Below are 26,791 nucleotides of genomic sequence, written 5' to 3'. Positions count from 1 at the left end.
ATTGTGGTCACTGGTAGTGTTATTCTGGTCAGTATGTTATTGTAGTCAGTGGTAGTGTTATTGTGATCAGTGGTAGTGTTATTGTGATCAGTGGTAGTGTTATTGTGATCAGTGGTAGTGTTATTGTGGTCAGTGGTAGTGTTATTGTGATCAGTGGTAGTGTTATTGTGATCAGTGGTAGTGTTATTGTGATCAGTGGTAGTGTTATTGTGACCAGTGGTAGTGTTATTGTGATCAGTGGTAGTGTTATTGTGATCCGTGGTAGTGTTATTGTAGTCAGTGGTAGTGTTATTGTGATCAGTGGTAGTGTTATTGTGATCAGTGGTAGTGTTATTGTGATCAGTGGTAGTGTTATTGTAGTCAGTGGTAGTGTTATTGTGATCAGTGGTAGTGTTATTGTAGTCAGTGGTAGTGTTATTGTGATCAGTGGTAGTGTTATTGTGATCAGTGGTAGTGTTATTGTAGTCAGTGGTAGTGTTATTGTCATCAGTGGTAGTGTTATTGTAGTCAGTGGTAGTGTTATTGGGGTCAGTATGTTATTGTGATCAGTGGTAGTGTTATTGTGATCAGTGGTAGTGTTATTGTGATCAGTGGTAGTGTTATTGTGGTCAGTGGTAGTGTTATTGTGATCAGTGGTAGTGTTATTCTGGTCAGTATGTTATTGTGATCAGTGGTAGTGTTATTGTGGTCAGTGGTAGTATTATTGGGGTCAGTATGTTATTGTGATCAGTGGTAGTGTTATTGTGATCAGTGGTAGTGTTATTGTGGTCACTGGTAGTGTTATTCTGGTCAGTATGTTATTGTAGTCAGTGGTAGTGTTATTGTGATCAGTGGTAGTGTTATTGTGATCAGTGGTAGTGTTATTGTGATCAGTGGTAGTGTTATTGTGGTCAGTGGTAGTGTTATTGTGATCAGTGGTAGTGTTATTGTGATCAGTGGTAGTGTTATTGTGGTCAGTGGTAGTGTTATTGTAGTCAGTGGTAGTGTTATTGTGATCAGTGGTAGTGTTATTGTGGTCAGTGGTAGTGTTATTGTGATCAGTGGTAGTGTTATTGTTATTGTGATCAGTGGTAGTGTTATTGTAGTCAGTGGTAGTGTTATTGTGGTCAGTGGTAGTGTTATTGTGGTCAGTGAGTCATTGTAGTCAGTATGTTATTGTGGTCAGTGGTAGTAGTAGTGTTATTGTGATCAGTGGTAGTGTTATTGTGATCAGTGGTAGTGTTATTGTGATCAGTGGTAGTGTTATTGTAGTCAGTATGTAATTGTGGTCACTGGTAGTGTTATTCTGGTCAGTGGTAGTGTTATTGTAGTCAGTATGTTATTGTGGTCAGTGGTAGTGTTATTGTGGTCAGTGGTAGTGTTATTGTGATCAGTGGTAGTGTTATTGTGGTCAGTGGTAGTGTTATTGTGATCAGTGGTAGTGTTAATGTAGTCAGTGGTTGTGTTATTGTAGTCAGTGGTAGTGTTATTGTGATCAGTGGTAGTGTTATTGTGATCAGTGGTAGTGTTATTGTGATCAGTGGTAGTGTTATTGTGATCAGTGGTAGTGTTATTCTGGTCAGTATGTTATTGTGATCAGTGGTAGTGAGTGGTCAGTGGTGATTAGGGGTCAGTATGTTATTGTGATCAGTGGTAGTGTTATTGTGATCAGTGGTAGTGTTATTGTGATCAGTGGTAGTGTTATTGTGGTCACTGGTAGTGTTATTCTGGTCAGTATGTTATTGTAGTCAGTGGTAGTGTTATTGTGATCAGTGGTAGTGTTATTGTGATCAGTGGTAGTGTTATTGTGATCAGTGGTAGTGTTATTGTGGTCAGTGGTAGTGTTATTGTGATCAGTGGTAGTGTTATTGTGATCAGTGGTAGTGTTATTGTGATCAGTGGTAGTGTTATTGTGATCCGTGGTAGTGTTATTGTAGTCAGTGGTAGTGTTATTGTGATCAGTGGTAGTGTTATTGTGATCAGTGGTAGTGTTATTGTGATCAGTGGTAGTGTTATTGTAGTCAGTGGTAGTGTTATTGTGATCAGTGGTAGTGTTATTGTAGTCAGTGGTAGTGTTATTGTGATCAGTGGTAGTGTTATTGTGATCAGTGGTAGTGTTATTGTAGTCAGTGGTAGTGTTATTGTCATCAGTGGTAGTGTTATTGTAGTCAGTGGTAGTGTTATTGGGGTCAGTATGTTATTGTGATCAGTGGTAGTGTTATTGTGATCAGTGGTAGTGTTATTGTGATCAGTGGTAGTGTTATTGTGGTCAGTGGTAGTGTTATTGTGATCAGTGGTAGTGTTATTCTGGTCAGTATGTTATTGTGATCAGTGGTAGTGTTATTGTGGTCAGTGGTAGTATTATTGGGGTCAGTATGTTATTGTGATCAGTGGTAGTGTTATTGTGATCAGTGGTAGTGTTATTGTGGTCACTGGTAGTGTTATTCTGGTCAGTATGTTATTGTAGTCAGTGGTAGTGTTATTGTGATCAGTGGTAGTGTTATTGTGATCAGTGGTAGTGTTATTGTGATCAGTGGTAGTGTTATTGTGGTCAGTGGTAGTGTTATTGTGATCAGTGGTAGTGTTATTGTGATCAGTGGTAGTGTTATTGTGGTCAGTGGTAGTGTTATTGTGATCAGTGGTAGTGTTATTGTGATCAGTGGTAGTGTTATTGTGGTCAGTGGTAGTGTTATTGTGGTCAGTGGTAGTGTTATTGTGATCAGTGGTAGTGTTATTGTGATCAGTGGTAGTGTTATTGTGATCAGTGGTAGTGTTATTGTGATCAGTGGTAGTGTTATTGTGGTCAGTGGTAGTGTTATTGTAGTCAGTGGTAGTGTTATTGTGATCAGTGGTAGTGTTATTGTGATCAGTGGTAGTGTTATTGGGGTCAGTGGTAGTGTTATTGCAGTGGTTATTGTGATCAGTGGTAGTGTTATTGTGATCAGTGGTAGTGTTATTGTGATCAGTGGTAGTGTTATTGTAGTCAGTGGTAGTGTTATTGTGGTCAGTGGTAGTGTTATTGTAGTCAGTGGTAGTGTTATTGTAGTCAGTGGTAGTGGTAGTGTTATTGTGATCAGTGGTAGTGTTATTGTAGTCAGTGGTAGTGTTATTGTGGTCAGTGGTAGTGTTATTGTGGTCAGTGGTAGTGTTATTGTAGTCAGTGGTAGTGTTATTGTAGTCAGTGGTAGTGGTAGTGTTATTGTGATCAGTGGTAGTGTTATTGTAGTCAGTGGTAGTGTTATTGTGGTCAGTGGTAGTGTTATTGTGGTCAGTGAGTCATTGTAGTCAGTATGTTATTGTGGTCAGTGGTAGTGTTATTGTGGTCAGTGGTAGTGTTATTGTAGTCAGTGGTAGTGTTATTGTGATCAGTGGTAGTGTTATTGTAGTCAGTATATAATTGTGGTCACTGGTAGTGTTATTCTGGTCAGTATGTTATTGTGATCAGTGGTAGTTTTATTGTGGTCAGTGGTAGTGTTATTGTAATCAGTGGTAGTGTTATTGTGGTCAGTGGTAGTGTTATTGTGATCAGTGGTAGTGTTATTGTGATCAGTGGTAGTGTTATTGTGGTCAGTGGTAGTGTTATTGTGGTCAGTGGTCGTGTTATTGTGATCAGTGGTAGTGTTATTGTGGTCAGTGGTAGTGTTATTGTGATCAGTGGTAGTGTTATTGTAGTCAGTGGTAGTGTTATTGGGGTCAGTGGTAGTGTTATTGTAGTCAGTATGTTATTGTGGTCAGTGGTAGTGTTATTGTGATCAGTGGTAGTGTTATTGTGGTCAGTGGTAGTGTTATTGTAGTCAGTGGTAGTGTTATTGTGATCAGTGGTAGTGTTATTGTGATCAGTGGTAGTGTTATTGTGATCAGTGGTAGTGTTATTGTGATCAGTGGTAGTGTTATTGTAGTCAGTGGTAGTGTTATTGTGATCAGTGGTAGTGTTATTGTGATCAGTGGTAGTGTTATTGTGGTCAGTGGTAGTGTTATTGTAGTCAGTGGTAGTGTTATTGGGGTCAGTGGTAGTGTTATTGTGATCAGTGAGTCACTGTAGTCAGTATGTTATTGTGGTCAGTGTTAGTGTTATTGTGATCAGTGGTAGTGTTATTGTGATCAGTGGTAGTGTTATTGTGATCATTGGTAGTGTTATTGTGATCAGTGGTAGTGTTATTGTGATCAGTGGTAGTGTTATTGTGATTAGTGGTAGTGTTATTGTAGTCAGTGGTAGTGTTATTGTGATCAGTGGTAGTGTTATTGTAGTCAGTGGTAGTGTTATTGTGATCAGTGGTAGTGTTATTGTGGTCAGTGGTAGTGTTATTGTTATTGTAGTCAGTGGTAGTGTTATTTTGATCAGTGGTAGTGTTATTGTGGTCAGTGAGTCATTGTAGTCAGTATGTTATTGTGGTCAGTGGTAGTAGTAGTGTTATTGTGATCAGTGGTAGTGTTATTGTAGTCAGTGGTAGTGTTATTGTGATCAGTGGTAGTGTTATTGTGGTCAGTGGTAGTGTTATTGTGATCAGTCGTAGTGTTATTGTGGTCAGTGGTAGTGTTATTGTGATCAGTGGTAGTGTTATTGTAGTCAGTATGTAATTGTGGTCACTGGTAGTGTTATTCTGGTCAGTATGTTATTGTGGTCAGTGGTAGTGTTATTGTAGTCAGTGGTAGTGTTATTGTGATCAGTGGTAGTGTTATTGTGATCAGTGGTAGTGTTATTGTGGTCAGTGGTAGTGTTATTGTGGTCAGTGGTAGTGTTATTGTAGTCAGTGGTAGTGTTATTGTGATCAGTGGTAGTGTTATTGTGGTCAGTGGTAGTGTTATTGTGATCAGTGGTAGTGTTATTGTAGTCAGTGGTAGTGTTATTGTGATCAGTGGTAGTGTTATTCTGGTCAGTATGTTATTGTGATCAGTGGTAGTGTTATTGTGATCAGTGGTAGTGTTATTGTGGTCAGTGGTAGTGTTATTGTGGTCAGTGGTAGTGTTATTGTGATCAGTGGTAGTGTTATTGTGGTCAGTGGTAGTGTTATTGTGGTCAGTGGTAGTGTTATTGTGGTCAGTGGTAGTGTTATTGTGATCAGTGGTAGTGTTATTGTGATCAGTGGTAGTGTTATTGTGATCAGTGGTAGTGTTATTGTGGTCAGTGGTAGTGTTATTGTGATCAGTGGTAGTGTTATTGTGATCAGTGGTAGTGTTATTGTGGTCAGTGGTAGTGTTATTGTGGTCAGTGGTAGTGTTATTGTGATCAGTGGTAGTGTTATTGTGATCAGTGGTAGTGTTATTGTGATCAGTGGTAGTGTTATTGTGATCAGTGGTAGTGTTATTGTGGTCAGTGGTAGTGTTATTGTAGTCAGTGGTAGTGTTATTGTGATCAGTGGTAGTGTTATTGTGGTCAGTGGTAGTGTTATTGTTATTGTAGTCAGTGGTAGTGTTATTTTGATCAGTGGTAGTGTTATTGTGATCAGTGGTAGTGTTATTGTGATCAGTGGTAGTGTTATTGTGATCAGTGGTAGTGTTATTGTGATCAGTGGTAGTGTTTGGAAGGTATGTGGTTCTCATCGTGTGCTATGTGTCTGGGTCTGTTTGTTATGCAGTTCTGTTTGTTAGGTATGTCTCTGGGCCGCTGGGGCCCAGCATTAGTGCTGACAGGCAGACTGCTGGACAGAGGCTACACTGGCTCCCCAGGCTCCTCTTTGTGACCACACTCAGTTTGGACCCAGTGGTGCTGAGTCATAGTCAGTGATTCAGCCTCCCTGTCTGCTCCAGTTAAGCTCCACACACACACACACACACACACACACACACACACACACACACACACACACACACACACACACACACACACACACACACACACACACACACACACACACACACACACACACACACACGGGGGCACCAGCGGAGACTGGACCTATGCAGCCACATCTGGCATATTACGATTTCACAACTGCACCTTCCACCACTAACAACTACATACAACGTCCCATCATACCTGAGAGGGCATGTGCTAGCATGCACATCAGTGATAATCCACATCAGTGATAATGCACATCAGTGATACTGTACATCAGTGATACTGTACATCAGTGATACTGCACATCAGTGATACTGTACATCAATGATACTGTACATCAGTGATACTGTACATCAGTGATAATGCACATCAGTGATACTGTACATCAGTAATTAGTACACTGAATGCTGTGTGTGGGCATAGTATGTGTGTGTATGTGTGTGAGACCCATGGGCCACTAGGACCCCCATTCCCCGGGCTCTGCTGTTATGAATGGGCTCTTTGTTGGCAGAGAGGATGGGGTCCTGGGTCCCTGAGCTCCATGTGAGGACTAAGATTAAGTAATGTGACGGGGGGATTTATACGTGATTGAGCTGACTGGAGGCCCATATCATTGAGTTGATGGGGCGCGCTTAATCTAGTGGAGAAGGAGGGGCTGCTGTGTGAGTTTTGTTGTGGGTGGGGGATGAGGTGTATCCAGCTGAATGGTCAGAATTTGGGGTGTGCTCATTTGCATAGAGAGGAGGCTGGGGATGCAAGGGGGTCTGAGGTTGGGTAGCTCCCATAGGAGAGAGGGGAAAGGGGTTTAAACCGGCAGTAACAGAAAGGGTCTAAAAGGCCTGGAATGGTGAGGTGGGGGAGCCGTGTGCAGGCAAACAGAGCTGGCGTCCCTGTGGTTCTGGAGGGGGATCAGTCTGGAGGAACAGCATTAAGATTCTGCTCTACACCCAGGCAAGACGCCTTTTCTTCTGCTCCTTGCAAATGAGACGGGCTCCTCCTCATGTTGCCCCACAGGAATCAGATGTTTTGTTGGCCTTCCACTGGCTCTGTGAGGAGAGAGGGGGACACCCTCTTTCACTCCAACCAATCTCTCTCTCTCTCTATCTTTTTTTCTCTCTCTCTCTCTCTCTCTCCCTATCTCTCTCTCCCTTGTTTCTTTCCATCTTTCTCTCTTTCTGAATGTTTCTCCTCTGACAGATATTGCCTAAGTGACCAGATCTGAGGCAACCACAGTGACTGTCTCAGAAATCCAGGGGGCGATACAATTAGTGTCACCTTAATGATGAGACCACGTTATTAATCCTGCTAGATGGAAGCTTTTAAAACAACACATCCAGCCAGACTTACAGTGGACCCGCTCAGTTAACCTCTATCAACAGGGACCAATTGGAATTCAAGTCACTCTGTTGTTTTCTGTATTTACAGTCTTCCAGTCATACTGGTTCCCACTGGCTACACATTTCTTTTAACAGAGTGTGTTGGTAACAAAGAGGGTTTCTATGTTCTGCGATGTGGGTTTTACTACCTGTTGCAGGGCCAGAGTTGGCTGGAGGGGAGAGGGAGAACAGAGGCGAGCAGGATGGAAAATGCCCTAGGATCTTGCTGGTATAGTAGCTTGAGAGATCATAGACCTGGTTGTTTGAGCATGTTAGGATCATATCTGGGCAGCATGACTGTATAATAGCTGTGGATGTTTATATGAGGCTTCATCCCATCCCAGAGTCACATCCCTATTAGATGAGAGTCAACAAGAGTTTAACATGTTTTGAAGTAACTGGCACTGGGGTTGCCATGACAATGGATGGAAATTGATTCGTAACGGACTGGCTGCTGGTTTGTCGGGTTCAGACTAAGTTTCACGTCCCATCCCCCCATTCTCCAACCATCCATCTGCTGGAGTCCTGTGACAGTTTCAGCTATCTAATAACTCACAGACTGTCTCACCCTCAGGTAGCCTACCGGTTAAGAGCGTTGGGCTAGTAACTGAAAGGTTGCTGGTTTGAATCCCTGAGCCAGCAAGGTTGAAGAACCTGTTGTTCTGCCCTTGAGAAAGGTCATTCATTCCCAACAACTACTCTTGAGTGCTGATGACATCAATTAAGGCACCGCTCGGATTCAGAGGGTTTAGGTTAAATGTGGAAGATGCATTCAGTTGTACAGCTCACCAGGTGTTCCCCTTTATAGTAACCTAATACTTACTTTGCCATACATATTGTTGTTTGGATAGGTACCCAGAACTCGTTGGGCTTTTTGACCATGCCCAACACAGACTTCTTTCTCCAGGTCCAATTGCCCTCTTTTCAGGCTAAGCAGTCATTAAGTCTGATTGAATGAGCTGCCATCACTTACAACAGGGCTTTATGAGATGTGACTTGTGGAAGAGGGAGTGGTCGTATTGTTGCTAAGAGGCTGCAATCCAACTGGCTGCCTCTGGTCTTACTGGCCCATCCTCTGACACATAGCTTCCTTTGTCATTGATCACAGTTGATAATGGTCGGGATAGTGATGGATTAATAATGTGTGTGTGTTATGTTGCCGTGCTCCTGTGTGTGGCTGTGTGTCTGTCCAAAGAGAAGCACTCCAACCCACTGATAGATGTGGCCTATAGGTCTTATGTATGTATCCATCTGTAGCCTGTCAGTGACATCATGGTCAGAAACTCCAGGGGGGACAAAAAGGTGGAGATGTATAGCTGCTACTGTTCAGCCCTGTGGCCCCAAAGCTTCTCCAATCGGCTAGCACACTGTAATGGTGTCACTTGTTGACTGTTAGTACACTGCCATTTATTATGTATCCATGACTACAAGGACAATGATTATAAAACATTTTCCAGTATGATTTTGGCATTCTGATAAGCGGGTCAGCTGTTGAATAAGAGTTAATCTAATAATGCCATTTTGCTATTATAATGTTATTTTGTTTCTACTCCCCTCTGTTTACTCTCCTACTTTTGTCTTCAGTAGCTCACAATAGTTTGGAGATACTGTGGTCAATGTAGATATTCAATAATTGATTAACTGTTCTTGACTTCTATTTGATGTACCTAGATAAGACAAGAAAGAGAGGCAACCTTAACTAACTTGCTCTTTTCTTGCGGCGTTATGTAATTGTACTCATTCCCATTTTGACTCAGACAAGGAGAAGACTGAAGAGGAGCAGAGGAACAGGGATGGGGTGCGAGATCCTCCTAGACGGTGCTGCTGTCACACACAGAGTGGCGCGGGCCAATCAGAGTAATACCAATAAATCTGGAGGGCTTAGTGGGATATTTTGGACGCCAAGCGAGACAGAGTGCCACACAAGAACACAGCTACTATCTGACCCTCTCTCTGTCCCATTTTTCTCTGTCCCTCTCTTTTTCTGACCCTATTAGTCACCAACTAACAGGAATGGAGGAAAAGAGATCTCATTCCTTCACCTCCCTGCTTCTTTTCTTCCCTTTCAATCACACTCTGTCCCCATCTGTGTCTGTGTGACTGAGCATGTGTGGGAGGCAGCTTTGATTTGGTAGCCAAGCTCTGTCGCACCAAATCCTATTCAAACAAGGACGAGAGAGGGAGAGAGAGAAAGGCCAGGAGACATTTGTAGCTGAGTGGACGAGCACAAACAATCCCTGGCACACAGCTTTTGAGTGTCACATAAACCACCCTCCTCTCTCTCTCTCTCTCTCTCTCTCTTTCTCTTTCTGTCTGTCCCTCTCTGTGTCCTATTCAGTGACCGGCCCGGCCCGTCCCTTTTGCCCCTCCCTGTGTACTCTCTCTCAGGATGGGGGATGTCTATCCCTATAAAAGGCATGTGTGTGCCCTGACAGGGTTTCATTCCAGCCATGGAGAGTCAGAGAGTCCTGTCGTCTTACAGGAAGCGTTTCGGGCCCCAGGGGGCCGGCAGCGTGGGTGGGGGCGTGCGGCTCAGCAGTCTCTCCTCCAGCCGCTTCTCCCTCCATGGGAGCCCCCGCCACCTGACCCACTCCAGCACCATTTCCCGTCTCTCCCTGGGGTCGGCTGGAGGGGCCATGCTCCTGGGGACCCCTGGGAACCGGCTGGACTTCTCGGCTGACTCACTCCTCAAGGCCCAGTACCGGGAGACGCGCACCAACGAGAAGGTGGAGATGATGGGTCTTAACGACCGCTTCGCCAGCTTTATAGAGAAGGTGCGCTTCCTGGAGCAGCAGAACACGGTGCTGGTGACGGAGCTGAACCAACTGAGAGGGAAGGAGCCCAGCCGTCTGGGGGACATCTTCCAGGAGGAGCTGAGGGAGCTGCGCAGGCAGGTGGACGGACTCAGCGCTGGGAAGGCCCGGCTGGAGATAGAGAGGGACAATATGGCTGCTGACATGGCCACGCTCAAACAGAGGTGAGCATGAGGCAGTCTCATTTCCATCACTACAATTGGGCATTGATCAGTCTACTTTGTTTTAGTATTTTGGAGTTCCAATTGATATTGTGGAGTTCTAATTGCTTCAACATTCTGTCCACTTAAAAGTTTATTCGGAATTTGATTTAGTGGGTTCCTAGTGTTTGGCATGTGTTTTGGTCAATATGTTCATTTTGAATTGGAATCTTTGCTACAGTCTAAAACCAACAAGTGGATAGTTGACATAACACAATTCAGTATAACTGGATATCGTGTTACATGATAAAATTGCTCAGTAGATGCTTTGGCTTGTTAGTTATTGAAAACACTGTGCTCTGAGAAGGCTTTACTCAATGGTAGAGGTCAACCGATTATGATTTTTCAACGCCGATACTGATACCAATTATTGGAGGACCAAAAAAAAGCTATTCCGATTAATCGCCCGATTTAAAAAAAAAAAACTATTATTTGTAATAATGACAATTACAGCAATACTGAATGAACACTTATTTTAACTTAATATAATACATCAATAAAATCAATTTAGCCTCAAATAAATAATGAAACATGTTCAATTTGGTTTAAATAATGCAAAAACAAAGTGTTGGAGAAGGAAGTAAAAGTGCAATATGTGCCATGTAAGAAAGCTAATGTTTAAGTTCCTTGCTCAGAACATGAGAACATATGAAAACTGGTGGTTCCTTTTAACATGAGTCTTCAATATTCCCAGGTAAGAAGTTTTAGGTTGAGGTTATTATAGGACTATTTCTCTCTATACCATTTGTATTTCATATACCTTTGACTATTGGATGTTCTTATATGCACTTTAGTATTGCCAGTGTAACAGTATAGCTTCCGTCCCTCTCCTCGCTCCTACCTGGGCTCGAACCAGGAACACATCGACAACAGCCACCCTCGAAGCAGCGTTACCCATGCAGAGCAAGGGGAACAACTACTCCAAGTCTCAGAGCGAGTGACGTTTGAAACACTATTAGCGCGCACCCCGCTAACTAGCTAGCCATTTCACATCGGTTACACCAGCCTAATCTCGGGAGTTGATAAACAGCGCAATGCTTGAAGCATTGCGAACAGCTGCTGGCAAAACGCACAAAAGTGCTGTTTGAATGAATGCTTACGAGCCTGCTGGTGCCTACCACCGCTCAGTCAGACTGCTCTATCAAATATCAAATCATAGACTTAATTATAATATAATAAACACACAGAAATACGAGCCTTAGGTCATTAATATGGTCGAATCCGGAAACTATCATCTCGAAAACAAAACGTTTATTCTATCAGTGAAATACGGAACCGTTCCGTATTTTATCTAACAGGTGGCATCCCTAAGTCTAAATATTCCTGTTACTTTGCACAACCTTCAATGTTATGTCATAATTACGTACAATTCTGGCAAATTAGTTCGCAACGAGTCAGGCGGCCCAAACTGTTGCATAAACCCTGACTCTGTGTGCAATGAACGCAAGAGAAGTGACACAATTTCACCTGGTTAATATTGCCTGCTAACCTGGATTTCTTTTAGCTAAATATGCAGGTTTAAAATATATACTTCTGTGTATTGATTTTAAGAAAGACATTGATGTTTATGGTTAGGTAAAGTCGTGCAACGATTGTGCTGTTTTCGCAAATGAGCTTTTGTTAAATCATCCCCCGTTTGGCGAAGTTGGCTGTCTTTGTTAGGAAGAAAAAGTATTCACACAGTTCGCAACGAGCCAGGCGGCCCAAACTGCTGCATATACCCTGACTCTGTTGCAAGAGGTGACACATTTTTCCTAGTTAAAAGAAATTCATGTTAGCAGGCAATATTAACTAAATATGCAGGTTTAAAAATATATACTTGTGTATTGATTTTAAGAAAGACATTGATGTTTATGGTTAGGTACACGTTGGAGCAATGACAGGCCTTTTTCGCGAATGCGCACCGCATCGATTATATGCAACGCAGGACAGGCTAGATAAACTAGTAATATCATCAACCATGTGTAGTTAACTAGTGATTATGATTGATTGATTGATTGATTGATTGATTGTTTTTTATAAGATAAGTTTAATGCTAGCTAGCAACTTACCTTGGCTTCTTACTGCATTCGCGTAACAGGCAGGCTCCTCGTGGAGTGCAATGTAAAGCAGGTGGTTAGAGCGTTGGACTAGTTAACCGTAAGGTTGCAAGATTGAATCCCCGAGCTGACAAGGTAAAAATCTGTCGTTCTGCCCCTGAACAAGGCAGTTAACCCACCGTACTTGGCCGTCATTGAAAATAAGAATGTGTTCTTAACTGACTTGCCTAGTTAAATAAAGGTGTATTTTTTTATTTTTTTTTTACAAATAAATAAAAATAAAATAAAAAAAATCGGCTAATCGGTGTCCAAAAATACCTATTGCCGATTGTTATGAAAACTTCAAATCGGCCGTAATTAATCGGCCATTCCGATTAATCGGTCGACCTCTACTCAATGGGTGTCCGTCTTTCTAAACTTGATCCTGACCAGACCCCTACAGCCATTCAATGAGTGTGGAGGAATGGAGGAAACACATTAGAGCTGATTTCCACAAAGAGACCAGGGAGCCAGGCAGATGTTCTGTTGTTGCCTGCTCCCCCTTAATACTCATTCGTAAAATGCACGCTTCTTAGTTATGTTTATTGGTTTATTGCTTAAGTGGCATAGTTTATAGTTATGAGGTTATAGCTTATGTTTTCAGAGGATGTTTTTTTGTTGTTGCAAAGGACAAAGGGAACATCTAAGTGTGTAATGGTTTCTGAGCCTGTGTATACTATGGATCAGAGACGTGTGTGTGAGTGTCACTGCTCTCTGAATACAGATCTTTTCAATTGCCTTGGTTCAGTATGTGGTAGTTTTTCACAACACTTAGTACAGAACTCAAACCACATCATCAGAAAGGTAGTCATTTCTCAACTCAATTGAGTGAGTACAACATCAAATCATACAGTCACTTTTTTCCCAAACTTAATTAGTGTTTCATCTGGAAATACATGTTTCACATTCACAGTGCAATACATGTTCGTTTAAAGTAATTGCTTTTCACAATGCAATGCTCACTTTACTTTTTCTATGATTGTCTTCTCATTTTAATAAAATTACATTTTACTATTAACCGACTGCTCTTAATTGATAATCACTTAACCGTTTGGTTAACCTATAGATTTTAGATTTATTTTCTACTGCAGTTTTAGAGAACTAAATGATGAAAAAGTATGTTTGTAAAGTATAAATATAATGCACTATTATGATGATGAAGCATTTATAAGCATTTTATAAGCATTTCACTGCACAAATAAAATAAAATAAAATTGTATTTGTCACTTCTTAAACAACAGGTGTAGATGAACAGTGAAATGCTTACTTATGGTCCCTTCCCTACAATGCAGAGAGAAAAAGAGAAATGACACAATGGGTTCCAGTACTAGTGCACCTGCAATAACATCTGTACATCTGTGTACGCAACCAATACACTTTGATTTGATTTTACTTCACTGCAAAACATTTATAATCTGATATTGACAAGATTAGAGATGTTCTCTGTCATACAATTGAAAACAGCAGCACTACACATTTGGTCAAATTGAGTTAAGACAGAAATCAGGCTTTGTAGTCTCCTGGTTCAATTATCTTCCGTTTTCAAAGAAAATTGAGTTTCAAATGTGCAGTAACTACAATATCCACGTAAGAACCAATGCAAACAGCAGTAAGTGAAGTTACTAAGTGAAGTTCCTGCAGTTTGCCTTGGTATTCTATCGGGCTCTGAGTTCAGGCCATCCCGATCATAACATACCCTCACACACACACCATGAGACAGTCAAAAAGTTGGATAAACACATTTAGATTGTAGATACTGTACTTTTCTTTTGCATTACCCATATAGTTGTTTGTCATACAAAGGCAGAGTGCAGTATCAGCATTTTAGGGGTCATAGGTCAGGTAAGTGGTCATGGTTATAATAAGATAATTTGTCAGTGCATTATCACTTATCTACCTACAACATATTTGGCTGGAGAGTAAAAAAATACTATAAAGCCATTTTTCTCAGATTCACTGTTTGCGTAGACTGCTCTTTGCCTTTGTATGGCATTTCAGGTGGCTGCCCTGCCCTTGGCCTGAGTCTGCCTCCTGTCCCTCCTATCGTCATGGGCATACCTCCCTGAAAACAATGACACTATACTTTGCGTAGACCTGTTCTTCCTTAAGGTGGAACTGACATCTGTTCATATGGAAGAATATGACAAATGTTTTTAAAAATCGGACAAGCGAGCATTTAGATAAGGTAATTTTCACGTTTTCATAAATTCATAGAATGTTTGGGAATGACGTATAGTAAGGCATTTGTAAAAATTCTGTATCAATATAGAGTGGGAAAGCGGCAGTGCATTTGGACAATTAATAGACACTGCAGTAAATAAAAAAATGAAAAACCATCTGTCTTGTCCAGGCCGGTGCGCCATAGCCAATCAGAGTTACAGTAGGCCTATAAGTAAATATGCCATTTGCCACACGGGCCTGCCATCATTCACTTCGAACTGGACTGTGTGTTTACAGGCAGTAGCAACAGCACAACTTTAGATAATTAAAACTGCCCTTGCTAGTTTGATTGTATTGACATTCCCAACCTTAACTAAAATCGTCCGTTTTTTTCTAAATATTGAGTATTTAAAACTGAAACAGTGCTCAAGACAGGCTTGATGCAAGCTAATGCCTGCTAAACATTATGTTTCTTTCATTTCTTTCATTTGGTTACAGTACACCTATGTTGTAATTATATCTGAATAATCCATTTATTTTTACATCAATGATTATGAAAGATATCTTTAATGATCATACGTTTGATCACACATGGGATAGAAATTATGGAAATGTAATTTTCAGTCAATTTTGATGGGTAGTGCAAGTGTATTGCCTAATGTGAAAACAGTGTAATGTACTGTAATTTACAGTACTGTAGAAAATTACATTCAAAGGGCAATTTGTAATTAACTGGTTGTCACGTTTGTCGCATGATGAAGGAGACAAAGGCGCAGTGTGTGTATCGTTCCACATTTTACTTTAACTGTGAAACTATGCAAGACATACAAATAAACTAATAAACAAAACAAACCGTGACGAAGAGGTGAAACGTACACTAACTCAAAATAATCTCCCACAAACCCTAGTGGGAAAAACAATAACTTAAATATGATCCCCAATTAGAGACAACGATGACCAGCTGCCTCTAATTGGAGATCATCCCAACAAAAACATAGAAATACAGAAACTAGAACCACACAACATAGAAAATTTAACTAGACAAAAACCCCTGTCACGCCCTGACCTACTCTACCATAGAAAATAAAAGCTTTCTATGGTCAGGACGTGACACTGGTTGTTAAAACAACTTAATTGAGAAGATATCATTATATTGTATTTTGGTGATTTAATCAATTTCAAAGTAAGCTTATATTTAGGATCTATGGTTGTTTGGTGAAAGATGTCTCCAAATTAAATGAGTGCACAATAAAAGGTTTTGAATATAACTAACAAATGTTAGTTTGTACTAAGAGTTTTGAAAATTCACCACATTTGTGTGAAAATAGCACCAAAGCAATATAAAAAAAACATTATCACACAGCTGCTTTTCACCTCTAAGAGCTCAGCATGAGTATCGATGGTGAAGGTTGACAAGGTTAGAGGTCAGTTAGTGTTTCCTGCCGGTTTCCCAACTCTACTCTCTAACACCAATTCATCAGTCTGAATAAATACAGATCTGAGTTTGAGCGTGTGTGAGCATGTGTGTTTCAGTGTGGGGCAGATAGTGGCAGATGGAGTTTGGAAGTGTGTGTGTGTGTGTGTGCGTGCGTGTTCATGTGTGCGTGCTTGTTTGTGCGTGTTCGTGTGCTTGTTTGTGCGTGTGTGTGTGTGTTTTTTGGCTCCATTCTGAATCCGTAAACTCCGCCTCCATGGGAAAGGCTGATGGCAGGCTGATGTATAGAAGTGAATGGCTAATGATATGTAAGCTCTCCATTCAGCTGAGCTCAGCCCACCTACTGCAAACTCTGCTACTGCAGCATGGAAGACAAGTGGTACTCACAGTCCTTATCATCAGTTTATTCATGTCATTATGTATAAAAGAATATTCATACATAGACACATTTAATCATATCCTAATCATGATCCTGTAACGGCTGTCTTTGTCGTCAGATGAAACAGAGAAGTCATCGTCAGAAAAGGTGGACCAATATGCAGGGGAGGATGTGTTCATCATTAGTGTTTTAATAGAACAACGTGAACACTATACAAAAAACAAGAAAACTGACAGCCAACAGTCCTGTCAGGTGCAAACACTAACAGAAACAATTACCCACAAAACCCAAAGGAAAAACATGCTCCTTATGTGTGACTCCCAATCAACAACAACGAACTTCAGCTGTGCCTGATTGGGAGCCACACACGGCCCAAAACAAAGAAATACAAAAAACCTAGAAAAAGAACATAGAACGCCCACCCAATGTAACACTCTGGCCTAACCAAAATAAAGAACAAAAAACGCCTCTCTATGGCCAGGGCGTTACAGTACCCCCCCCCCCCCAAGGTGCGGACTCCGGCCGGAAAACCTGACACTGAAGGGGAGGGTCCGGGTGGGCCTTCTTACGGCGGCGGCTCAGGTGCGGGACGTGGCCTCTGCTCCACCCTTGGCGTCGCCCTCTTAGGTGGCGCACCTGGCTGCACCGAAGGTCTGGTGGGTGACCCTGGTTGCGCCCGGCTGGCGGGAGGTGATGGTTGCGCCCGGCTGGCGGGCGGCGATGGCTGCGCCCGGCTGGCAGGCGGCGATGGCTGCGCCCAGCTGGCGGGCGGCGATGGCTGCGCCCGGCTGGCGGGCGACCCTGGTTGTGCCCGGCTGGCGGGAGGTGATGGTTGCGCCCGGCTGGTGGGCGGCGATGGCTGCGCCCGGCTGGCAGGTGACCATGGTTGCGCCCGGCTGGCGGGCGGTGATGGTTGCGCCTGGCTGGCGGGCGACCCTGGTTGCACCCGGCTGGCGGTGATGGTTGCGCCCAGCTGGTGGGCGGCGATGGCTGCGCCCGGCTGGCAGGTGACCATGGTTGCGCCCGGCTGGCGGGCGGTGATGGTTGCGCCTGGCTGGCGGGCGACCCTGGTTGCACCCGGCTGGCGGTGATGGTTGCGCCTGGCTGGCGGGCGACCCTGGTTGCGCCCGGCTGGCGGGCGGTGATGGTTGCGCCCGGCTGGTGGGCGGCGATGGCTGCGCCCGGCTGGCAGGTGACCCTGGTTGCGCCCAGCTGGCGGGCGGCGATGGCTGCGCCTGGCTGGCGGGCGTCCCTGGCGGCTCCGGCGGCACTGACCCAGGATTCACCAGGCTGAGGAGACATGTTAGAGGCCTGGCCCTAGGCGTAGGCACAGGACTCACCGGGCGGCTCTGACTGCTCTGGACAGGCGGGCAGCTCTGACGGCTCCGGACAGGCGGGCGGCTCTGGACAGGCGGGCGGGCGGGCGGGCGGCTCTGGCGGCTCCGGACAGGCGGTCGGCTCTGGCGGGCCTTGACTGGCGGGCGGCTCTGGCGGCTCCGGACTGGCGGGCAGCTCTGGTGGCTCCGGACTGGCGGGCAGCTCTGGTGGCTCCGGACTGGCGGGTAGCTCTGGCGGCTCCGGACTGGCGGGCAGCTCTGGCGGCTCCGGACTGGCGGGCAGCTCTGGCGGCTCCGGACTGGCGGGCAGCTCTGGCGGCTCCGGACTGGCGGGCAGCTCTGGCGGCTCCGGACTGGCGGGCAGCTCTGGCGGCTCCGGACTGGTGAGACCCACTGGAGGCCTAGTCCTGGGAGGTGGCACAGGACGGACCAGGATGGGGAGACCCACTGGTGGCCTGGTCCTAGGAGGAGGCACAGGACGGACCAGGATGGGGAGACCCACTGGAGGCCTGGTCCTAGGAGGAGGCACAGGACGGACCAGGTACCGCCTGACCACAGTACCGCCTGACTCCGCCAATCTCCCCGTGTGCCCCCCCCAAAAAATGTTTTGGGGCTGCCTCTCGTGTCTGTCACGCTCCCTTGCCTCGTACCAGCGCCTCTCAGCTCTCGCCGCCTCGATCTCCCACTGCGGGCGGCGATAATCCCCAGCTTGAGCCCATGGTCCTTTCCCATCCAGGATTTCCTCCCAAGTCCACGAATCCTGAACGCTCCTCTCCTGGCGCTTCTCCTTCCTCCGCTGCTTGGTCCGTGGTTGGTGGGTAATTCTGTAACAGCTGTCTTCGTCGTCAGATGAAACAGAGAAGTCATTGTCAAAAAAGGTGGATGGACCAATACGCAGCGGAGGATGTGTTCATCATTAGTGTTTTAATAGAACAACGTGAACACTATACAAAAAACAAGAAAACTGACAGCCAACAGTCCTGTCAGGTGCAAACACTAACAGAAACAATTACCCACAAAACCCAAAGGAAAAACATGCTCCTTATGTGTGACTCCCAATCAACAACAACGAACTACAGCTGTGCCTGATTGGGAGCCACACACGGCCCAAAACAAAGAAATACAAAAAACCTAGAAAAAGAACATAGAACGCCCACCCAATGTAACACCCTGGCCTAACCAAAATAAAGAACAAAAAACCCCTCTCTATGGCCAGGGCGTTACAGATCCCTTCACTTTTCTGGATGGAAAACATGATCATATATATTGGGTCATTTGGTGGGATCATGACCGGGATTCATTGACTTTGTATCAATAGAGAATAGGTTGAAACAATGTTTTATCTGAGGTGCATGGATCCTCTTTGCGTGACCAATGAGAGGACTTAGTGTGCACTCTAACACTGCCTCTCCTTTTATCTGTCTGTTTTCTATTTTTCCTCACTCTCTGTTTCCCTTTCAATCAGACTGCAAGATGAGATGGTTCTTAGACAGGATGCAGAAAGCAACTTGAACGCCTTTAGACAGGTGAGGTCATTTCTCTCATAATTTGTATCAATTTCACTATTATTGCCCATGTCCCTCTTTGCATGTGATCTTCACAGCCCGTGTTTTTATATGAGGAATATACATGTGACATTGACCTAAGGATTCTCTGTGTGTAGGACGTGGATGAGGCGTCTCTGAACCGTGTCCAGTTGGAGAGGAAGATAGACGCGCTGCAGGATGAGATTGCCTTCCTCAAGAAGATCCATGAGGAGGTGAGCTTCAGCTTCCCCTCGTCTCTATGGTCCTTACTGACCAACCTCTGTTTCCATCTCTAAAGTAAATAGTGAATATTCAGAGAGTGAAAGAGGTGACCTTTAACCTGTAAGCCTGTGGTTGGTTCTCTATAGGAGCTGCGTGAGCTGCAGGAGCAGCTGATGGCCCAGCAGGTCCATGTGGATGTGGACGTGTCCAAGCCAGACCTGACCGCTGCTCTGAGGGACATCCGGGTCCAGTATGAGTCTGTGGCCTCCTCGAACATTCAGGAGACGGAGGAGTGGTACCGCTCCAAGGTCATATCAGAAAGCTTGGGCTATTGCACATACATGTACACACATTACTGTACAAGCACAGGCAGACACACTACCATACAGATTAACATGCATACAGCCAGGTGTTGCACAATGCACACATTGACAACACACTATAAGATGCAGACTTTTAAACTGTCCTGTCTCTCCTTTTGTTGTTATGCACAGTTTGCCGACTTGACCGACGCAGCTACTCGGAACGCAGACGCCTTGCGATTGGCCAAACAGGAGGGCAACGAGTACCGCCGGCAACTCCAGGCCATGACCTGTGACGTGGAGGCACTCCGTGGAACAGTGAGTTGTCCAATCAGAGCAGAGTGTGCTGTGTCAACAATGAGACATGAGAAGACCATGAGTTCCATGACTCCCCTCTCTAACTGAACCACCTCTACTCTTTCATCTCTTTCCAAAGCTCTAACCCCCTTCCTTTCCTTCTCCCTCTCTTCCTCCTCTCCTGCAGAACGAGTCCCTGGAGCAGCAGCTGCGTGAGATGGAGGACCGTTTCTCCGTGGAGACGGCTGGTTACCAGGATACGGTGGGTCATCTGGAGGAGGAGATCCAGACTCTGAAGGAGGGGATGGCCAGACACCTGCAGGAGTATCAGGACCTGCTCAACGTCAAACTGGCCCTGGACATAGAGATCGCTACCTACAGGAAGCTGCTGGAGGGAGAGGAGAGCAGGTGAGGAGATAACGGTGGAGAGGAAGGAGGGTAGAAGGTAGGAAGAGAGGAGGGAGGAGGGATGGAGAGAGAGGGGGTTGGAGGGAATAAAGTGGGAAAAATAATGTGGATCTAATGAGCTGGTTCGGGAGGAGACAATAGGTGGTGGCTGGTAATTACTGATAGTCTCTCTTCCTCTTCCTCAGGATCACTGTTCCAATGCAGAGCTTCTCCAACCTGCAGTTCAGAGGTGAGTAAGGGTATCCCGACCCAGACATATTAGCATAGTCTATCCTGGCATTTAATAATTTACCCCAGCCATATGAATGATGTGCTGATGCATAAATCTCAAGTTAGGATTCGGCTCTCATGGGCATCTGAAAGCTAAAGGTCTCTCTCACCCTCTCCCTGAGTATAGAGAGCAGTATGGACACTAAGTTCTCTCCAGAGACCCATGTCAAGAGGAGCATCATAGTGCGGACTGTGGAGACTAGAGACGGGGAGGTATGTAGAACACCATAGATCACTGAATGAATCCATGGGGGATTTATTCCCATATCAGATGTGTGAATGTGCTCGCTTCCTGCTTAACTCCTCCAGAGGGCAGCATGCTACATTGTATTATTCAATACATGCAATTTCACAAGCTTTCAGATCACTTATAGACAGTCCCTCGCTACTGCTGCATCTACAACCCAACATGCCCTGTTCCCTGCTCTCTGTGTTTCAGATCATTAAGGAGTCTACGGCTGAGAGGAAGGAGATTCCTGACAGTCCTTAAAGGACACAGATGGTGCTAGCTATATGTCTGTCATACTGTCCCCACTCCCCAGTAACGCTTAGAGGCCTTGCATGATAATAACACCCTTTCCTGACCAGGCACCTCCCTCTTCCCCAAACCTCAAAGTCCCCCCAGTTGCAACCACCTCACCATCCCCTTCCTCTCCTCTTCATCATCACCCCCAGACCATGCTACATCATTAAATACTTAGGAGCTGCATTTTGTTGAAACAAAACAAAATCCCTCATTGCATCCTTGTTAGCATTTTTGCCAAAAAGTATTATTTTTGTATTGCTGTAACTGGAGATAGGCTTTAGTGCTGGGAAGTGTGGCCATGCACCTTAGAAGGAAGGGTCTTGGACTACTACCCTTTGTGATTAACAGACTTAATGCTTGGAAATGTATTTTTTGTTCAGCTCATAATAGTGACAGATCAGAGTGGGACATGTTCTCATTGTGTTTGGATAGTAGCCAGAGAGGAGGCCTTGAAATGTAGTGATTGTTATTCAGCTAGTGGCAGGGGTCATGCTGAAGTTGTGTGGTTTGAGTGGATGTGAGAAGTCAAGAGGAAAGTACAGTTGCTGGGGTTAGCAGTGGACAGGACGGGTCTCAGACAAGGAAGATGACGTGTGTATGACAGTGCTTTTGGCAGAACTGTTGGTGAAAAGAAAGAAGCTGATGTAACTCTCCTCTAGGGCCAAACATCCTATCTATTTCATCCCTCTGTCATACACTCCTCCCCCTCTCTCTCTCTCTCTGGATGCACTGTCTCTGGTTCCACTGTTTCATTGCAACATCATATTTTAACACTAGAACAGTGCCTGGGAACAGGGGTGAGAGGGACAGGATGGAGGTGAGACAGGGAGTATTGACGAGACCCTTACCTCTGAAATCCCCTGTTCCTCCCCCAGCCCCATCTCTGGAGTGTCAGTGATTGTAGAGAGACACAAAAGAGGGTGTTGCTGAGATAGCTTGGTGGTGGTGGAGCGGGTGGGGTTACATGGTGTCTCCCTGATGACAGCCCTCTGCAAGAAGCCCTGGGGGGGCTTGGAGGGTGGAGGAGAGGAGGGGGGTTGGAGGAGAGGAGGAGAGGAGGAGAGGAGGAGAGGAGGAGAGGAGGAGAGGAGGGGGTTGGAGGAGAGGAGGAGAGGAGGAGGGTTGGCGGGTGGCTGTCACAACACTAACTGTTAATCCCAGCTCTCTCCATCTGCTTAGAACCCCTGCTGACATAAACAAACTGACACCCCTGTCACCTACCATTCAGTACAGATGGTGCCTACAGACTGCTTTTCATTCTTCACTAAACACCAACCGTAACCATCTTCTAACATGCCTGCCTTTCTTTCACATCTCCCTTCCCTCTGCTTTGCCTTCGTGTCTCCACCCGTCAGCTCTAGATACTATTTTTGTCTGCATCTTACAATAGCCACAGCTGAACCACACTGCAGTAGGTCTAAGAAAAACCTACAAGATGTGAATATAACCTTAGATTTGACCAACATTATGACAACCCGCTAACAACAATAAAGCCATTTTGTTTGATTAGTATTTGTGTCTGAATGAGTCTTTTGTGAATGACCGTTTTTATTTGCTTTGTTTAGTCCAACACAAGCTGTTGCTTGGATTGAATGTGTACCGTTGTATGATTGTGTGAGCTCATGAAATAAAGATAGATACAGTACCAGCTCACTGATGACTTTATTTTATATACCCAGCACCTCCAAGTTGTTGATGTGCGTACACCACGTTAGAAACTCGTCGTGTGGGGCGCCAGATTTCAGGAGGACAGTTGGGCACTTGTTGATTGATCATAATCAATAAAACCCACATACTCATAATCAACATGCGTCATTTATCATAATGATAATCATCCATCCATATGTAGGCTCCTGTTTGCGCTATCTGTCTGCGGTGAATGAGTATAACTGAGTCTGACAGCCGATCTCTGTATCAGGTCCCACATTAGAGGTATGTGGGAGAGATGATGACTGGCATGGCTGACCGCTGAGATTGACAGGAGGGGTCAATGTTCATCATCATCACTACGTTGGTTGTTGTCCAGTGGCGAGGGGAATTGAGGTGGGAGGGTTCGGCACCAAAGCCTAGATTTACAGTACTGTCATCGTCACTTGTCAGTGTCATTGTCAGTGCTCTGCCCAGGCCCCTACAGAAGCACATAGACAGTATATTCTCTCACAGACGGGGTCAGACTGTAACACTGTGTTGAATGATCTAACAACCTATCCACACGTTCAGCCCTCAAGGACCCTTCACTTCACTCCCTGCCCAGAATCTAGAAGTCTTCCTGTAAGGACAATGACTCAAAGAGAGATTATATAAGTGCTCTCATCATATAGACTGTTCTCTGGGTCCCTTCTGACAAACAGCCAGAAAGTAGTTGAAGGAGGAAACATGCGTGTAGGTATGTGGGGTGCAGGTCTATAGGAGTCCCAGTCACGCAGAGGCCATCCTTTACTCACCGTACAGCTAATGTATTTCTGTGTGTTGGTGTGTGTATCAGTGGAGGCTGGAGGGAGGAGCTATAGGAGGGCAGGTTCATTGTAATGGCTGGAATGGAAAAATGGAACGGAGTCAAACATGTGCTTTCCATATGTTTTATGTGTTTGATACTGTCCCATTTATACCGTTCCAGCCATTTCAATGAGGCCGTCCTCACGCAGCTTATCTCAGAAGCCGCCACTGGTGTGTATGTGCACATGTGTATGTGTGTTTGTGTGTGTGTGCAGTACAGTACTGTAGTGGAGCAGGTTGAAAGCTTCAAGTTCCTTGGTGTCCACTTCACCAACAAACTATCATGGTCCAAACACACCAAGACAGTCGTGAAGAGGGCACGACAATGCCTATTCCCCCTTAGCAGACTGAAAAGATTTGGCATGGGTCCTCAGATCCTCAAAATGTTCTACAGCTGCACTATCGAGAGCATCCTGACTGGTTGCATCACTGCCTGGTATGGCAACTGCTCGGCCTCCGACTGCAAGGCACTACAGAGGGTAGTGCGTGCGGCCCAGTACATCACTGGGGCCAAGCTTCCTGCCATCCAGGACCTCTATACCAGGCAGTGTCAAATTGCCAAAGACTACAGTCACCCTAGTCATAGAATGTTCTCTCTGCTACCGCACAGCAAGCGGTACCGGAGCGCCAAGTCAAGTTCCAAAAGGGTTCTTAACAGCTTCTACCCCAAGCCATAAGACTCCTGAACAGCTAATCAAATGGTTACCCAGACAATTTGCATTGCCCCCCCCCCCCCCCCTTTACGCTGCTGCTACTCTGTTTATTATCAATGCATAGACACTTTAACTTTACCTACATGTACATATTACCTCAATTACCTGGACTAACCGCTCTCCCCGCACATTGACTGTGTACCAGAACCCCTGTTTTTAGCCTCACTAATATTATTTTACTGCTGCTCTTTAATTATTTGTTACTTTTATTTTTTATTAATCAATTTTTTACTTAACACTTACTTTTCTTAAAACTGCATTGTTGGTTAAGGGCTTGTAAGTCAGCATTTCACTGTAAGGTCTACACCAGTTGTATTTGACGCATGTGACAAATAACATTTGATTTGATTTGATGTGTCTATTTAGCCTGGTTCTTGTCAGTGGACTGGCGTGTCTCAGGTCTGGGATGGAGGTGGCCTCGAGCTGAAGGAATTCTGGCTAGATAAAACACTCACTCCACCAGGGTGTGGGCCCTGACGTCTGGCCCACTGCAACTTTTCCAGCCAATCTTTCAGAGGTGGGGGTAAGGACTGGTCACTATTGAAGAGCTTTTTCTCCTCAGCAGCCATACGTACTGTAGAACTATGAAGAGAAAGGGGTGACAATTAAGTTATCTAAAGAGTGTGCTTCTCAAAATCCTCCACTCTACATAAGTCCCCTTGTTGACCCCAAACATCACACAACCCTGTACACCCCACCCATGGCTTGGTGACCCCAAACATCACACAACCCTGTACAATCCACCCACGGCTTATGCACTCACAGGGCTCCTGGCAATACAGACCTCTTCACTCCATGAGAGAGGATGTCTAAAATGACCCATCATTTGTACTCAAATAATCATTCTAATGAGGATGATGAGTATGCTGCCGTCTTCTTTCCCTGACACTTTTAGACACTAGCGTGTTTGTTAGCTCTCTACACTAACAGAATCCATAATGAGCTCCCTAATGCATTTGTTTGTATCAGCGCAGAACATCAAGCACTCTTTCTCATCAATCACTACTGCAGTACTCAGCTCTTATTATGTAAAGGTGCACAGAGAACTAATGCTGGTAATGAGATGCTAGATGTGTGAGCATCATACACATGCCCTATCTCTATGTTACAGCCAGCACCCTTCTCCTCTCAGCCCCCTTGTCCTCTCCCCTCTTCACTACACATTCCTGCACTACTCGGCCCTGTCACCAAAGGGTCATGGGAAGGCATGTGTGCTTGTTGGTTAATTTTAGCCCTCATTTCATCAAGCCCATTGAGACAAAACACAGAACAAGCACATCAACCCCTCCACCAAACACCACCACCCTAAAGCAACTCTCTCTGTCTCTTTGATTCTCTAGTAGACACCATAAACAACTGCAGTGACTTTTGACACACTAAGGCTACATTTACACAGGCAGCCCAATTCTGATATTTTTTCCACTAATTGCTCTTTTGACCAATCACATCAGATCTTTTCACATCAGAGGTTTTTCAGAGCTGATCTGACCAATTAGTGAAAAAAAATATCAGAATTGGGCTGCCTGTGTAAACTCAGCCACACACACACCCACACACACACACACCCACACACACACACACACACACACACACACACACACACACACACACACACACACACACACACACACACACACACACACACACACACACACACACACACACGTTACCAAAGATACTGGCATACATCAGAGCTACAGGAGACGACAGAGAGACATGTCAGTGACAGTGAAAATGATCGGTGGTACTACATTTAAAGTAATGCAGCAATACATATGAACACTCTGGACACACAGGCACACTACAGACACAGACACAGACACAGACACAAACACAAACACACACACACCAAGTCAATTAACGCATCCAACTCCAGACCATCTGACTGTTTAATAGTCACCACTAGCCGGCCTCCGCCCAGTACCCTGCCCTGCCCTGAACCTTAATCACTGTTACTACCCTGCACCTTTGAGACTGCTGCCCTATGTACACTGTCACTGAACCCATTTCATATGTATATACTGTATTATAGTAAAGGCTCATCCTATATAACTACTGCTGTACACACCTTTTCTATTCATATCCTGCCCATACTGTCTATAAACACACCATTATATCCATAATGGACTCTGACATTGCTCATTCTGATATTTGTTAATTTATTTTATTTTATTTTTGGGATTTGTGTGTATTGTTTTATATTGTTAGGTATTACTGCACTGTTTAAGCCAGAAACATAAGCATTTCGCTGCACCTCTGATAACATTTGCAAAATATGTGTAATCAACCCATCAAACACTAAATATATCTTTGTTGATGGTTATTGACAACTCGACCGATCGTTATCAAGAGGACGTAATCAACAGGTCATACAGTAACGAACTTTAGGCCGATCAATGTTGGGATGATTCATATTACAGTTTTTTACAATCACCTTGGCACTAATTTCAGAACCTTAATGTCATTTTTCACAACTCTAGACACAAAACTCACAA

At 44.6% G+C, this 26,791-nt stretch overlaps 1 protein-coding gene across 1 annotated transcript; it reads left to right on the top strand.

Moving 5' to 3' along the window:
• The first annotated feature begins 9,563 nt into the window (after positions 1-9,563).
• LOC106601521 (glial fibrillary acidic protein) lies at positions 9,564-22,599 on the top strand. Its single transcript, XM_014193763.3, has 9 exons — positions 9,564-10,111; positions 19,002-19,062; positions 19,200-19,295; positions 19,431-19,592; positions 19,779-19,904; positions 20,071-20,291; positions 20,477-20,520; positions 20,689-20,774; positions 21,001-22,599. Exons 1-9 carry the CDS (start codon positions 9,585-9,587, stop codon positions 21,049-21,051), a joined length of 1,374 nt encoding a protein of 457 aa, XP_014049238.1. The 5' UTR covers positions 9,564-9,584; the 3' UTR covers positions 21,052-22,599.
• Positions 22,600-26,791: the final 4,192 nt, after the last annotated feature.

Source organism: Salmo salar, chromosome 03 (assembly GCF_965601325.2).
Source record: "Salmo salar chromosome 03, fSalSal1, whole genome shotgun sequence".
NCBI classification, from domain to species: Eukaryota; Metazoa; Chordata; class Actinopteri; order Salmoniformes; family Salmonidae; genus Salmo; species Salmo salar.
Note: the sequence above shows the minus strand (reverse complement) of the source record. Positions and strands in the feature narration are given on the sequence as shown.

Bases quoted from the DNA above. Each gene is read 5' to 3' on its own strand.
- LOC106601521 (XM_014193763.3), top strand. From the start codon at position 9,585: ATGGAGAGTCAGAGAGTCCTGTCGTCTTACAGGAAGCGTTTCGGGCCC. The intron at 19,296-19,430 runs GTGAGCTTCAGC...GGTTCTCTATAG, and splicing joins TCAAGAAGATCCATGAGGAG to GAGCTGCGTGAGCTGCAGGA. The intron at 20,292-20,476 runs GTGAGGAGATAA...CCTCTTCCTCAG, and splicing joins CTGGAGGGAGAGGAGAGCAG to GATCACTGTTCCAATGCAGA.